General features: G+C 38.6%; 1 protein-coding gene across 4 annotated transcripts in view; it reads left to right on the top strand.

Moving 5' to 3' along the window:
- The window catches only part of WDR25 (WD repeat domain 25), a 71,282-nt gene that overhangs the window by 56,145 nt on the left and 2,344 nt on the right, over positions 1–12,793 (top strand). For all 4 annotated transcript variants that reach the window (XM_075151086.1, XM_075151089.1, XM_075151088.1 and 1 more), the window contains one exon: positions 10,824–10,994. In XM_075151086.1, the coding sequence (XP_075007187.1) occupies positions 10,824–10,994 (171 nt within the window). The remainder of the gene's footprint in view (positions 1–10,823; positions 10,995–12,793) is intronic.

Genomic DNA, 12,793 nt, shown 5'->3' with positions numbered 1-12,793 from the left:
AAAATGTATGAAGATAGGTTTGAGGCAACCTTCCAGCTACTAAAACATTGAGAAATGTACAGTAGGTCATTAATCAGAAAGGCAGATATCAAAAAAAAAAAAAAAAGGAGGAATGTTGAAAGACATTTATTGCGATCCCTGCTCTGTTGAGCAAATAGGCAAAATGATTTCAAATGTAGCATTGGGTATTGAGCAAGATAAAGAATGAAAGAACTATAAGGGAGTTAAAATCTTCAAGATAAAGCTAAGCAATATGCTTCAGAGAAATGAACGGATGGAACAGCTTGTTAACTGCTCAGTGAAATGTAAAGTATATAGGCATCTCAAAATTACAGAGACAAGTAATCAAAGCCTGAAAAAAAAAAGAATAAAAGAGGCAGTTGAATAGCATGTAGAGATTTATTATAGTGGTATTTCTTTCTGTTTGTGTTAAACCCAGTTTTGTCTCTCTGGCAAAGAGATTATTCTGGAGATCTTATATTGCTGTATAACAGATTGATTAAATTTATGAAACATTTGGAGAATGTTTATAGAGACTTTATGAAAAGACCAGAAAACTTGGAAGTGAGCTGCTACGTTTAAAAAAAAAAAAAAAAATCTCTGCAGGGTTGACCAAAGAGAGAGCATCATATTGAACAGCCCCCATGGGATCTTTGGACCTCAGAGCTGAACCTCGAAAAACACTGTAAAATGCCCTGTAAAAAGAATTGTGCAATAACACTGAGACGTTAAAGTAGTTATGTATTTTAGAAGTATTTCCTCTCTCTGAGCTGTGGAAGAATTTCTTAAGATGTTCAGCACAAGCCAGTTGAATTACACAGTCACTTCCATTTTGGCTGATCTACATTAGCTTTTCAGACAGGACATAATATATATTCCAACCACTTATTTTACCTGAAATTTTAATATTCCTTGAAATCCCAAAGAGAACAAAGGGTTGAGACTTGTATCCTTTAGCTCAACATTAAGGACTTTATTGTGTTCACAAAAGAAAATATAACTACAGATAATTTTTTTCTTTTTAATTTGCGTTTCTAAGCTTACAGAGATGTGATATCAAAACAAGACTATAGCTGTAACTGTCTTGGACTGATAATACTTTTAAAGGAGTTAAAGTTCCTTATATCATGAGTGAATTGTCAAACTGAATTGAAAGATTCTTTACACGTGTCAGCAAGGTTTGCATAGTGTAAAGCAGGGATGCTATTAGCTCTGCTGAAAGGACATACAGCACTCAAGAACTTGTATCTGAATATATTAATTTAAATTTTCTACATGTATCCATATAACTATTTTTGAGTTTTGCATATTTTACCTTTTATTTACATTCTGATTTGATCAATGAAACTCTCAACATGTTGTAAGCATTCAGGAACTGTTTCTTTATCATGTGCATACAGAAATGCAAGGAACTCCAAAGGTAGAGAGATCACTAACATTTTTTTGGACTGTGTTAAAAATAGAGGAATAATTTATTCAGCTGTTGGATGTGCTCTGTTTTTGATCTCTTGTCTGTTGATGTTCATATGTTCTGTCTCATAAACCACTGAGGCCCGTTGGAGCTTTGGCAAGAGCTATCCGCTATAGCTGTCGGAACAGCAAGTCCTGACGAAGCACCATGCAGTAATCTGGAGAGGGAATAAGTGGAAGGCGACAGGGCTGTGGCTCTGATCTTTAAGCAATATTTGAAGCTCTTAGACCTCCATAAATGCAAATCCACTGCTTATGTTAAACAAGGAGGGAAAGAGAGGAAGGGCATCATGCGGTGAAGACCCAATAGTTTGACCTGACACAGCCACAGAACAGACTTTGAAAGAAAGATTAGTTACAAATACAGGAATAAATGAAATTATAAAAAAAAAAAAATTATAGGAGTTAAGCGAAGGTTGATTGTGTGAAGCTTACTTGATGTCACTTTATGAGTTTGGACTTTGATAGAGCAATTAGAGAAGCTGGAGAAGGCAGGGACTAACCTAGGTATTGTAAAATGAGAAAACTAGCTAAAGGGGAGATCTCAAGAAAGGAAACTGACTGGGAGGAATTTAGTGAAGTGGTTCAGGCACGGCTCCAAATGGAGACAGCATTTATTATTTTATTTTTGAAAAATGTTTGTTATAGAAAGTATTGTGCTAGCTGTCGTGGTTTAACCCCAGCCGGCCACTGAGCACCATGCAGCCACTTGCTCACCCCGCCCCGGGTGGGATGGGGGAGAGAATCTGAAGGGTAAAAGTGAGAAAACTCATGGGTTGAGATAAAGACAGTTTAATAGGGAAAGCGAAAGCCGCACGTGCAAGCAAAGCAAACCAAGGAATTAATTCACTACTTCCCATCGGCAGGCAGGTGTTCAGCCATCTCCAGGAAAGCAGGGCTCCATCACGCGTAACGATTACTTGGGAAGACAAACGCCATCACTCTGAACGTCCCCCGCTCCTTCTTCGTCCAGCCTTATATGTTGAGCGTGATGTCACAAGGTATGGAATAGCCCATTGGCCAGCTGGGCCAGCTGTCCCGGCCACACTCCCTCCCAGCCCCCCACGCACCTGGCAGGGCACGGGAAGATGAAAAGTCCTTGACGAGCGTAAACATTACTTAGCAACAACTAAAACATCAGTGTGTTATCAACGTTATTCTCATACTACATCCAAAACACAGCGGTATACCAGTTAATAGGAAGAAAATCAACTCCATCCCAGCTGAAACCAGGATATTAGCACAATCAATAAAAAAAAAAGGAATATAATATCATGCAGGAAAAATAGCAATAAATTACTAGAAATGGGAAGAGTACAAATGAATACAAAGGTCCAGCCTTTTGGGATTAATAACAAAATTTTGTCAGGACATAAGGAAGGTTTCAAAAAAGATGAATACAAAGTTAATCTGTTGGAGTGATAGGCAAATCTAAGAAAAACTTAGATTTGAAGATTTACACAAAATTCCCATTTTTAAAATTGCGGTCTTACAAGTTATAGAACAAATTAACTAGAAAAATGGTGGAAGTAGTTAATTTGAGCTTTTAAAATTAGCCTAGAAATGCAGTGCAGAATTTTTATTTTTAACAGAGGCCAAGGCAGAGTAACAACAGGGTACTTTTTTCCCCATCTTGGTTTATTACTCTGGATTGAACATTGTTTAGCTACAAAATTGCAACTGTCATCTATATCTTTATGCTTAAAAAAAAAAAAATAAAAGAGATGCTCCTTATGTTGTTGAGCTATTTCTCCATATTTGAGTTTATAAAGAAATAAGCCTAAGTCATTAAAGCACAGTTAAAAAAATTAATAAATTTAGAGTGTGAGTGCAAGTGCAGTGCATTTGTTTCCTTGGAAACATTCTATTGCAATTTCTTTCAGATGAGATGCAGTTATTTTAAGTAGCATGTATTTAGGAGACCTAATGAATTTGTCTCTGGATAGCATATAAATATGAAAAAAGGCTGTGGAAATTGGTGGAGCTACTTGCACTTCTGGTTTCTATAGAAACAGCCAATACATTGTCATGTACTGGTGCTATTAGGAATAACAATGTAATTAAAATAAGATGATTTATTCAGCGCTTTAGAAAACTGAAGTTATTCTTCTTACAGTCAGAGAAATCCTTACTGAATCTGTGGACAAAAAGTTCAAAGAAATACGGTGGCGGTACATTTGTACTTGTGTAATGGCATTTGTTCTTAAATGTTAACATTCAGGGGTCCTCTCTGAGTGTGAAGGCACATTTTATGTGGCTGTATCACACACATGAGCAGTCCTGCTGTGTTTATTTGGAAACCTCATATGGTGATATCGCAGATGAGAATCATAGACCTGTGTGTGCGTACAATCTCTCCTGGAGCAACTGCTCCTGGAGAGACTGAAATGGGCCAGGAACAAAACATGCCTCCTTCTGGAGCGTGAGTATTCGAGTGAGAAGCCATCGGGGGATAGCCGTTCCGGTTTCAGCCCATTTCTAGACAAATTTTACACCCCCAGCAGCGACCATATGCTTTTAAAAAACAAGAATATGAAAGCACAGCAAACTACTTTATCACAGTTCCCGGCAATGGTTACCCAGGCCTTTCTAACTTACAGTTTGGGGACTTGCTGCATCACAGATAGCGTCTTTGTTTTTCATGGCACACTCTGAGTTTTCACACTGTGGAATTGGTTGTTCTTGATTTTTTTACATCTGCAACATCCTGTAGCAAGGAATTCAACTTAAATATGTATTGTGTGAAGAAGCATCTCATTCTGTGTGTTTTGAAGCTGCCTTCTGCTAGTTTGGAGTCTAGATTCTTATAATGGAAGAAACCATTCACCTTCTCCATGCCACTCAGACTTTATTTCTGATTCTTTCAAATTCCCCTCGGTCATCTCATTTCTGTACTGAAAAGTCCTTGATTATTGCTCCTCATAGAAAAGCTGTTCTGTATCTCAGATGTTCCTTGTCTGTTCCCTATATACAGATTTTACTTCTTATGCTATTTAAGATGGGGAGATAATTTTAAATAAAAAATCTGATGGGAAAATATATATTTTTTTCTAATAAATAGTTGACACTTTCCATTATGAGATTCTTCTGCCTTCTCAAGCAATCTGAAAGTGACTTTAAAAAAAACAGTGTACATTGTTCATACCTAAAGTCTTATAGATCAATACCAGATGAAGCTCAACCACTTCTTTGTTTTAATCAGTCTCCCTTTCCTTTTAATTATTCTCAAGACCCCTTGATAATCTTGAGCTGTCTGAAAACAGAGCGGTTACAAACAGGAAAAAACGTAAATAGAAAAGCAAAATAATTTTTTTCAATTACATAAAGAGAAATACAGCAGTCATGTTAAAAGGCTTTAAAAGAACATAAGACTGTAGTATGCTTGATCTTCTTGTCTATGACACTGTCATGTGTTTTGATTAAAATTGCCATTATAGTTTTCGGATGGAGATCAGAACATAAATTGGATTTTCATGTGATTGTGGTTTTGTTGTGAACATGTAGCTAAAAAGCAAATAGTAGTCATCTGCCTCAACACCTTACTCTCTAGACTAGATCAACACAGTAGATAAAAAAGCTTCTATTTTGTGCAAAATAAGCTTTCTTTTAAGTTAAAATGCACTTTTTATTACTAGTAATGGTGTAGTACTGTTTCACAGAGGAGACTTAAATCAGTTCCCCCATTGCATTAATTACCCAACATGCCAGTAGGAAGAGGCATTTTCATGCCAAAGCACTCCATCTAAAAAGGTAGGACAAGAAGTGGAAGAAAAAATACGGCTATTTTTACAGGTTGGAAGCCATGGTGCTGACTGATTAAGGAATTTTTCCATGACCATCCAGATTGCCTGCAGTCCTGTTAGATTTGTTTTGAGACCTCATCTCCTGATGCTCAGGGCAATGACTATAAAAGCACGTTTCTTTCTCATCACTTGCATAAAGCTTGAGAGGATTTTAGGAAAGTGCAGTGCACATAGGTTACAGGTGACCAGCACAGAGCTGGGGCGAGCAGCCGCTTCTTAATTGCTTGTGTGGAGGCTTTGAGCTTTCTTGATAAACAAAATACCAGGCATTGCATGTGCTTTATGCAGAGAAGTATTATAGAACACCCATCTGAAATATATACCTTGAACTCAGCGTCACAACATGCTTTTCAAATCACCAGAACCATCAGAATCTGTTTGAAACTTACTTAATTTGCTTAAATTACCTTTCCTGTCGAATGCCTGCAGCCATGCACCCTTGCGTTAGTGAAGAAGCTTTATTATTATGTTGGATTGTGTTGACATCAGAAACTATTAGGCCTTCCTTTGAAATTATTTTTTTTATGTCCAGAAAATGCTTAGATTGAAGAAGTGGACTGTGGTTTTCCAATGCTTATGGGTGATAAATCTGCAAATAGAAAAAGAGCAGAAGCTGTTATTAACAAACTAAAGCCAGCAGGGTAGGAAAACTGGTGCTTTCCCCAGGCAAGTTCCTCAGGCATGTCATGAATTAATTGCCTAAGGTAGAACAAAGCAGGTTTAATTATGAGTACTTTTCTGGGCAGGGGTGTTGCAATTAGTTATTTTTGAAAGCTATCTTTATGAGGGAATTTAAATACTATGTATGTATCAAGTTCCCAGTTGCTATTCAAAGTGTTAATTCATTGTTCTCTGAGTCAGTTCTTACTATGTGGTTTGACAATTGAACAGCATCGTTTTTCTGAGGTATGTATCAAACGTATAGAAAAAGATAGTCTTTTGTACTAATTTTTATAAAGACAGTTTCCTGTTGCAGAGCTAAGATACACAGGTAATTTGATTAGATATCCTATTAAATAACAGACAAGTAAATATATTTAATGATTAGCAGTGAAAATGTTTAAATTGATAGTGGCAGTTTATGTAAGAGCCCAACAGGATTTCAGCAAAAATTAAAAGCATGTGCACATTACCAACTTCACAATCTCTTCTTTTTCCTTACAGAGAGATGTCTGTGGCTCTAAAAACTGTTAAAAACAAGTCCCAAACCTAAGCCCTAACCCCTTAACAGTGCTGGACACAGTGTATGTATGTATACATACCTACATACATTTCACAAGTTTTTTTTAGAAGATGAAGTATGTCAGAGTTTTTAATCTTTAAAATAAGAAAATATTAAAAAATCACTACCGTGAATCACCGTTTGGCACTTTATTATCATTTATTGCTCTGTATCATTGTTCTTCATTTCCCAGCACTAGTTGGCCTTTGTTTCTGCCTCCCTGTCCCCGTTTCTACACATTTGCGCTGCTCTGTGCTCTGATCTTGCCAACTCTCCAGTTGGGACTTGTCACTTCCGTGAGGGTGCCTGCTGCTAAGTAGCTGCCTCCTTCAGTCTGTCAGGGCGGTAGAGCCTTTTGTGTCCCCTCCTCTCAATTTAACTTTATTTCAGTTGTCCTGCGGTTCCTACAGCTGTCAGGTTTCTGTGTGGTTTTCCATTTCTCATTCTAGGCAGCTATTACATTTCGTGGAGGTTTTTTTTAGTTTTTTTTTTTTTATTATTTTTGCTCCTACAAAATAGCTTTATTTTGTACTTTACTAATGAACTATGGACTTCCTTTTATAACTCTGTGAAGAAATAGCTATGCATGGTGATTTCTCCATAGAGAAAGTGGAGGCTATAAATATGCAGATATCACTTTTGGCTTTACAAAGTTTAATTGCTTTGTATATTATGCAGATTCCTCGGCTGAAAAATCTGATGAGAGCAAGTAACACATTTGTATATTCACTATCTTAAAAATGCAGGCAGATTGCTGAAAAGCATGCCATTTTTTTGAGTCTGCAGGTTTACATCTTGTTGATGTTATTACAGGTTGTGTAGGGTGCTTGCATGATTGAGGTTCTTCACTGAATGCAAACATTGCATTTCTAAACTCTGTATTTCACAGAGCCTGTGAAAAGCAATTGGAGCAGCTGCTGCCGCCATCCTTCTACATCCCGAGATCACAGAAAGCAGAGCTGGAAGGGACCTCAGGAGGATCTAGTATATTGCTACCCTAAAGCAGGATCAGCTAGTTCTGAACATTTCTCATGTAGTGTTTGATATTTGAAATGATTTTTCTTTTATTGATTAAAGTATAAAACAGAGGTATAATCCAGGATATTTCACTGCAACACCTGAAAATTATTTTTTTAAAAATGTATGTGCTTACAGCATCTGTAAAAGGTCTGTGCCCTGAAGTCAGTAGTCACGTGCTATGTTACGGGTATAAGGTAGGCACTGAAATGCCTCACAAAGTGTAATACTTCAAGCACTCTCTCTGCTCTGTTGGTTTTTCTAGTGACGTTAGAAGAAGGACTAACCTCTGAACACCCTGTTGGAAGTGCAGGCTGCTATGTTTTAGCTATCTCGGAGAAAGGGAGATTTAGATATTAATAACTAGGAGTCTTCCAGTGTCCTAGTTTTAAGGATCACCATATTCAGAGAGATGGATTGCTTTGATCTGGCCACTTGCCTTGAAGTTTCTCTTCACTGGAGGCAAATCAGAGAAAAAGAAAGCAAAAGTATTGATTTGCAAAATTCAAAGTAGGCAACATAGATGCAGAATTTTATGAAGAAAGGTGGAAAGAAAGGAAATTCAAATTGTTCATATATTCCTTAGAATAGTTCAAAATCTCTCTTACTTTTTAAGATCCAACTCACAGGCTTTTAAAATATTCAGAATCCTGTGTCTGAGGACCCATTTCTGCATGGATCCAACCCACTTTGGTATAAGGCCTGAAAGAGGATCTAGATTTGGGAACTCTGGTGATTTTGATTTGGGAAGAAGATTTGGGAACTTTGGTATTTCCTTTTACATTACAAACTTCTTTAGCAATTGTTCATATGCATTAATTATGTGATGGGAACTAGTGGATGAGCCACATTATATACTCTTGAGCACAGATGTGCTTTGAAGTATTGATGACTCTTTCTTTCCCTGCTGCCCTGCATTGTCAGCAGAGTGACAGAAAAAGCCTCTGCTTCAGCAGAAGCAGCAGAGACTGCTTCTTGCCAGGACAGTCAGTAGGCAGATGAGTTGGGAGGTGTGGGATTGAATCCCCGTAGACCAAGGCAGGATCCTGGCTGAGTCCTTAAAGCACTGAACTGTTTGACAGCAGTGCTCCTGTCCCCTCCATCCCTCCCTCTCTGGCAGCACTTTAAAAGAGCAAACTCTGCTTGGGTTTCTTTTTCAGGAGAGGGTGTCAGACCGAGTCTTTAATGGGATTGAGGTATCTTCTGCAGGGTGAATGGTGTACCCTTCTGCTGAGCGTGTCCACGTTGACCAGTTTCTGACTGAGCATGCAAGCTTTGCTGCCTTGCCGTACGGTCCTGACACCGAGGTCTCACCACTTGCAAGTTAAGCAATGACACACAGCAGCATGGGACTGGGAGAGCCTTGAATCATCAAGTTTACTCATCCCCAGTCATAAAGAGTGAGTTATAATTAAGTCCGGAATGATCAACAAGAATATTCATTTCCTGCCGTGTCCTTTTCATACCTGTAAGTCCCAAATCCCCACTAACCTAATTACTTTCCTTTCCCTGGCTCTGTAACTAGCTGAAGATTTTGAGAACAAAAAGACCAAAAACTTACACTTCTGAAGTTTCCTAGAAGGAGGAAGGCGAGATCCTCAGACGGATCTTCAGAGTGCTCTGACTTCAATCATAGAATCATAGAAACATAGAATACTGGGTTGGAAGGGACCTCAAGGATCATCTGGTCCAACCTTTCATGACAAAAGCATGGTCTAGTCAAGATGGCAGCACCCTGTCCAGCCTTGGCAATGCCCTTGTAGTTCTCAATGGGTATTCATCTGTTTTTTCATCTCTGGTATGCTTCTCTTTTGGTTTTGAGCAGACTTGGAAGCTCGCACTTAAGCCAAGGGGGTCTCTTGCTCTGCCTACTTCCCTTACCTTTAAAGGGGATGAACTGTTTTTGTGCTTCCAGGAGAGCATTCCTGAAAAACTCCCAGCACTCGCTAGCTCCTTTATCCTCCATGGAAGCTTGCCATGGAGTTCCTCCCAATTGAGCTCTGAGCAAGCTGAAGTTTGCTCTTTTAAAATCTAAAACCCTTGTCTTAGTACTAACCTTCAGTATGCTCAGCAAGATCCCAAACTCCACAATATTGTGATCACTGCAGCCAAGGCTGTCACTTGGTGATATATTACAAAGCAGGTTTTCTTGGTTTGCCAGTAGCAAGTCCAGCAGTGCCTCATTCCTGGTTGGCACATCTAATTTGTATGAGGAAGCAGTCCTCTGCGTGTTCCAGGAACTTGATGGATGACATGTGAGCTGCTGTGTTGTTCTTCCAACAATTGTCTGGGTAGTTGAAGTCACCCATAAGAACCAGGTTCTGTTGACCTGAAGCTTACTTAAGCGACCCAAATACTGCTTCATTTGCCTTATCGTCTTGGTTTGGACGTTGGTAGCAGATGCCTACTGTAAGATCCTCCTTGGAGACGACCCCTCTGATAATGACCCAGAGGCATTTGACAGGGCTTCCACAATCACTGTAGTTGACTTCCATACATTCAAGGTTCTCCTTAACATAGAGCGTGACTCCTCCTCTTCTTCCCTGCCTATCTTTATGAAACAGCCTGTAGCCATCCATCGCAATCCTCCAATCATGTGAGTTGTCCCACCATGTTTCATAGTTATTCCTATGATATTCTAACTTTCTGACTGGGTGCGGAGCTCCAGTTCCTCCTGTTTGTTCCCCAGGCTTGGTTCCCCAGGCGTGCATTGGTATACATATGCTTGAGGTGTTTGGTCTTCTGGTTCTCATCTTGGGAGGCAGCTAAGGAACATTTGTCACTGCTCTGGTTGGCCTGGTTTATCCCCCAGTTGGTTGCAGTGGCATAGCACTGCCACTTTGGACCCTGCCCCCGAGTCCTTCAGTTTAAAGCCTGTCTCACCAAGTTGGCCAGCCTGCTGCCAGAGATTCCCTTGCCTCTTCTAGGGAATCTAGAAGAGTTCATAAAATAGAAGGGAGTTTGTGTAGACCCAGCTTCACAACATTGCGTGTCTAAAGCTCTTTCTGGATCTAACTCTAATTCCTTGGGAATTTATAACAGAATCTTATGTGTATATATAAATATAATGTATAAATTGTACAAACTGATGCATTCTTTTATCTCATTTAATTTTCCTGTGTGTGGACTCTTTACATACATTAAAAAGCTATTTAATACACTAGTACTTCAACATTTAAAAGTGATTTATTTTTTCACATTTTAAAATAATATGTAAATTGTTGGAGATAGTTATTAATACAAAAAGAGAAAACATAGGTTATCATGTTCTTCTAATCTGTCAAAAAATAACAAACTTTTTTATCCACTAGGTGTTAAGAGTGTACAAAGCTGCAGTACAACAGACATTGGATATACTCTTTCTCCCTGAAGGAAGAGAATTTCTTACAAGCACAGATGCAGTAAGCCGGGACTCAGCTGATCGTACTATTATTGCGTGGGACTTCCAAAGTGCTGCGAAAATCTCCAATCAGATTTTTCATGTAAGATCAACAACTAGTATTGTTTGGATCATGATTTAGTATTTCATGCTTGTCAGTGTTGTAAAAAAAGCTTTTGGTTTTCTGTGAGATCATTGTGTGATGTATAAAATGCTCTTAATGTAAATTGAGGGCTTGCTTTATTTTTATATTTTAAAAACACTTACTTATTCTTAAAAAATGACCTTAAAGACTGATAGGTCTCCTTGTATTAAAAATATTTATATTTCAGTGCTAATTTACTGACATCTAAGCTATATTTAGGCAAGGCCACTGCAGTGTCATTCTAGCTTGCCAATGGTGTATGGCAGTAGTTGCTATAGTGCCACGTTTCTTTTCCCACACTTTTTCATACATTTTTCATCAGCTGCAATGAGGGCTATTGACAAATAGAGTTTAATATTCACATAGTAATAGCAACCTGATACATGCATATAGATATAAATACAGCATAATCACAGAGACAAAATTTACTTTTATCACTGCAGGTGCAGTATTTCTCTCAGTAATCTATCCAGGCAAGATATTTAATGGACTAAATTGTCTAGAAAGGCTGACAGCTTCAAAGAGATTACCAAGGAAGTTAATAGATAATTCCAGCTCCCTGGCTCTTTTTTGAAAACCCAAGTCTAATATCCTATGTAATATAATATGATTGGATTGTATATAGATACTTTTTGGCTGAAATGAACAGTTCTCTACTGACAAGAACATGTAGTTGATGATCTAATGGGATTGTTTCATGTTTAATTTCCACAGTTATGTCTTTGTCCAATATTGGATCTATCAACATCTTGGATAGGCAATAGGAAAAAAAAAAGAACAGCTATGAATATATAAAGTACAGACCAGTCAAGTTCACTATCAAGGAGTAAAAAACAAACAACAACTTTTTTCTCCTTAACCCCCACCAAACAAAGCAACAAAAAACTCCCCACAGCCTACTTCCTCATGACTACAGCATCTCTGAAATGGACTGTTTTCCCCCTTTTCTGCACTGTGAATAAACAAAACTTGGTGGTGATTTTGGAAACTCTGCTTCGCTTTTCTGAATTTCACCTTTGAACCCTTCAAGGTGGGAGAGAATCCCTGAGCTCTCCAAACAGATTAGATCCCAACAGGACTTGATCTATTGCCTGTCTGCATTAACAAATGAATAGTTAAGAGCTCTAAAATAACTCATTACTAGTAGTATACCCAGCATAACAGCACAGTGCTCCTGCAGGTTGCGTGTGCTTTCTGATCCCTAACTGTTAGACCTAGTTTCTCCCCAGAAGCATGCAGTGCTCTGCCACGGAGCACACTCCTAACCAGGCACACTGCTTAACCCTGTTATGGTTTCTGTGCCCAGTACCTTACAACACCCAGAACTTCCTTCCCAGTTCATCACTTCCAAACCACACAACAAAACCCATCTGATGGTTTAGCCCATGGTGTCCAGTGGTCACTGTCAGCCTGGTGTCCCTCACATGCAGATGCATCCTAGAGCCAAAACTCTCTTAATTTGTATTCATGGCATCAAAATTCAGCACTGTGTCTTTAGGTTAGGCTGAAACTAGAAGAGGTTTGGACCTGGTGGAAACCTTGCGAGAGCAGTTGATTTCTGATGCAGTCACCATGCAGAGTTTTGAAAGTAATCTTAATTCAGTCTTAAATAGGAACACTAGAGTAGAGCCAAGTGTTATTAATTTTTGCAGATATTTATGAATTTACAGTCAGCAGCAGTCTACATGGCAAAGCACTGTCATAAGGAACTTCTGACTTAGTAGGCTAATAACGATCCCTTTTTTTTTCTTTTTTCT

Source organism: Calonectris borealis, chromosome 5, assembly GCF_964195595.1.
Source record: "Calonectris borealis chromosome 5, bCalBor7.hap1.2, whole genome shotgun sequence".
NCBI lineage: Eukaryota > Metazoa > Chordata > Aves > Procellariiformes > Procellariidae > Calonectris > Calonectris borealis.
This window is presented reverse-complemented; position numbering and strand designations above follow the sequence as displayed.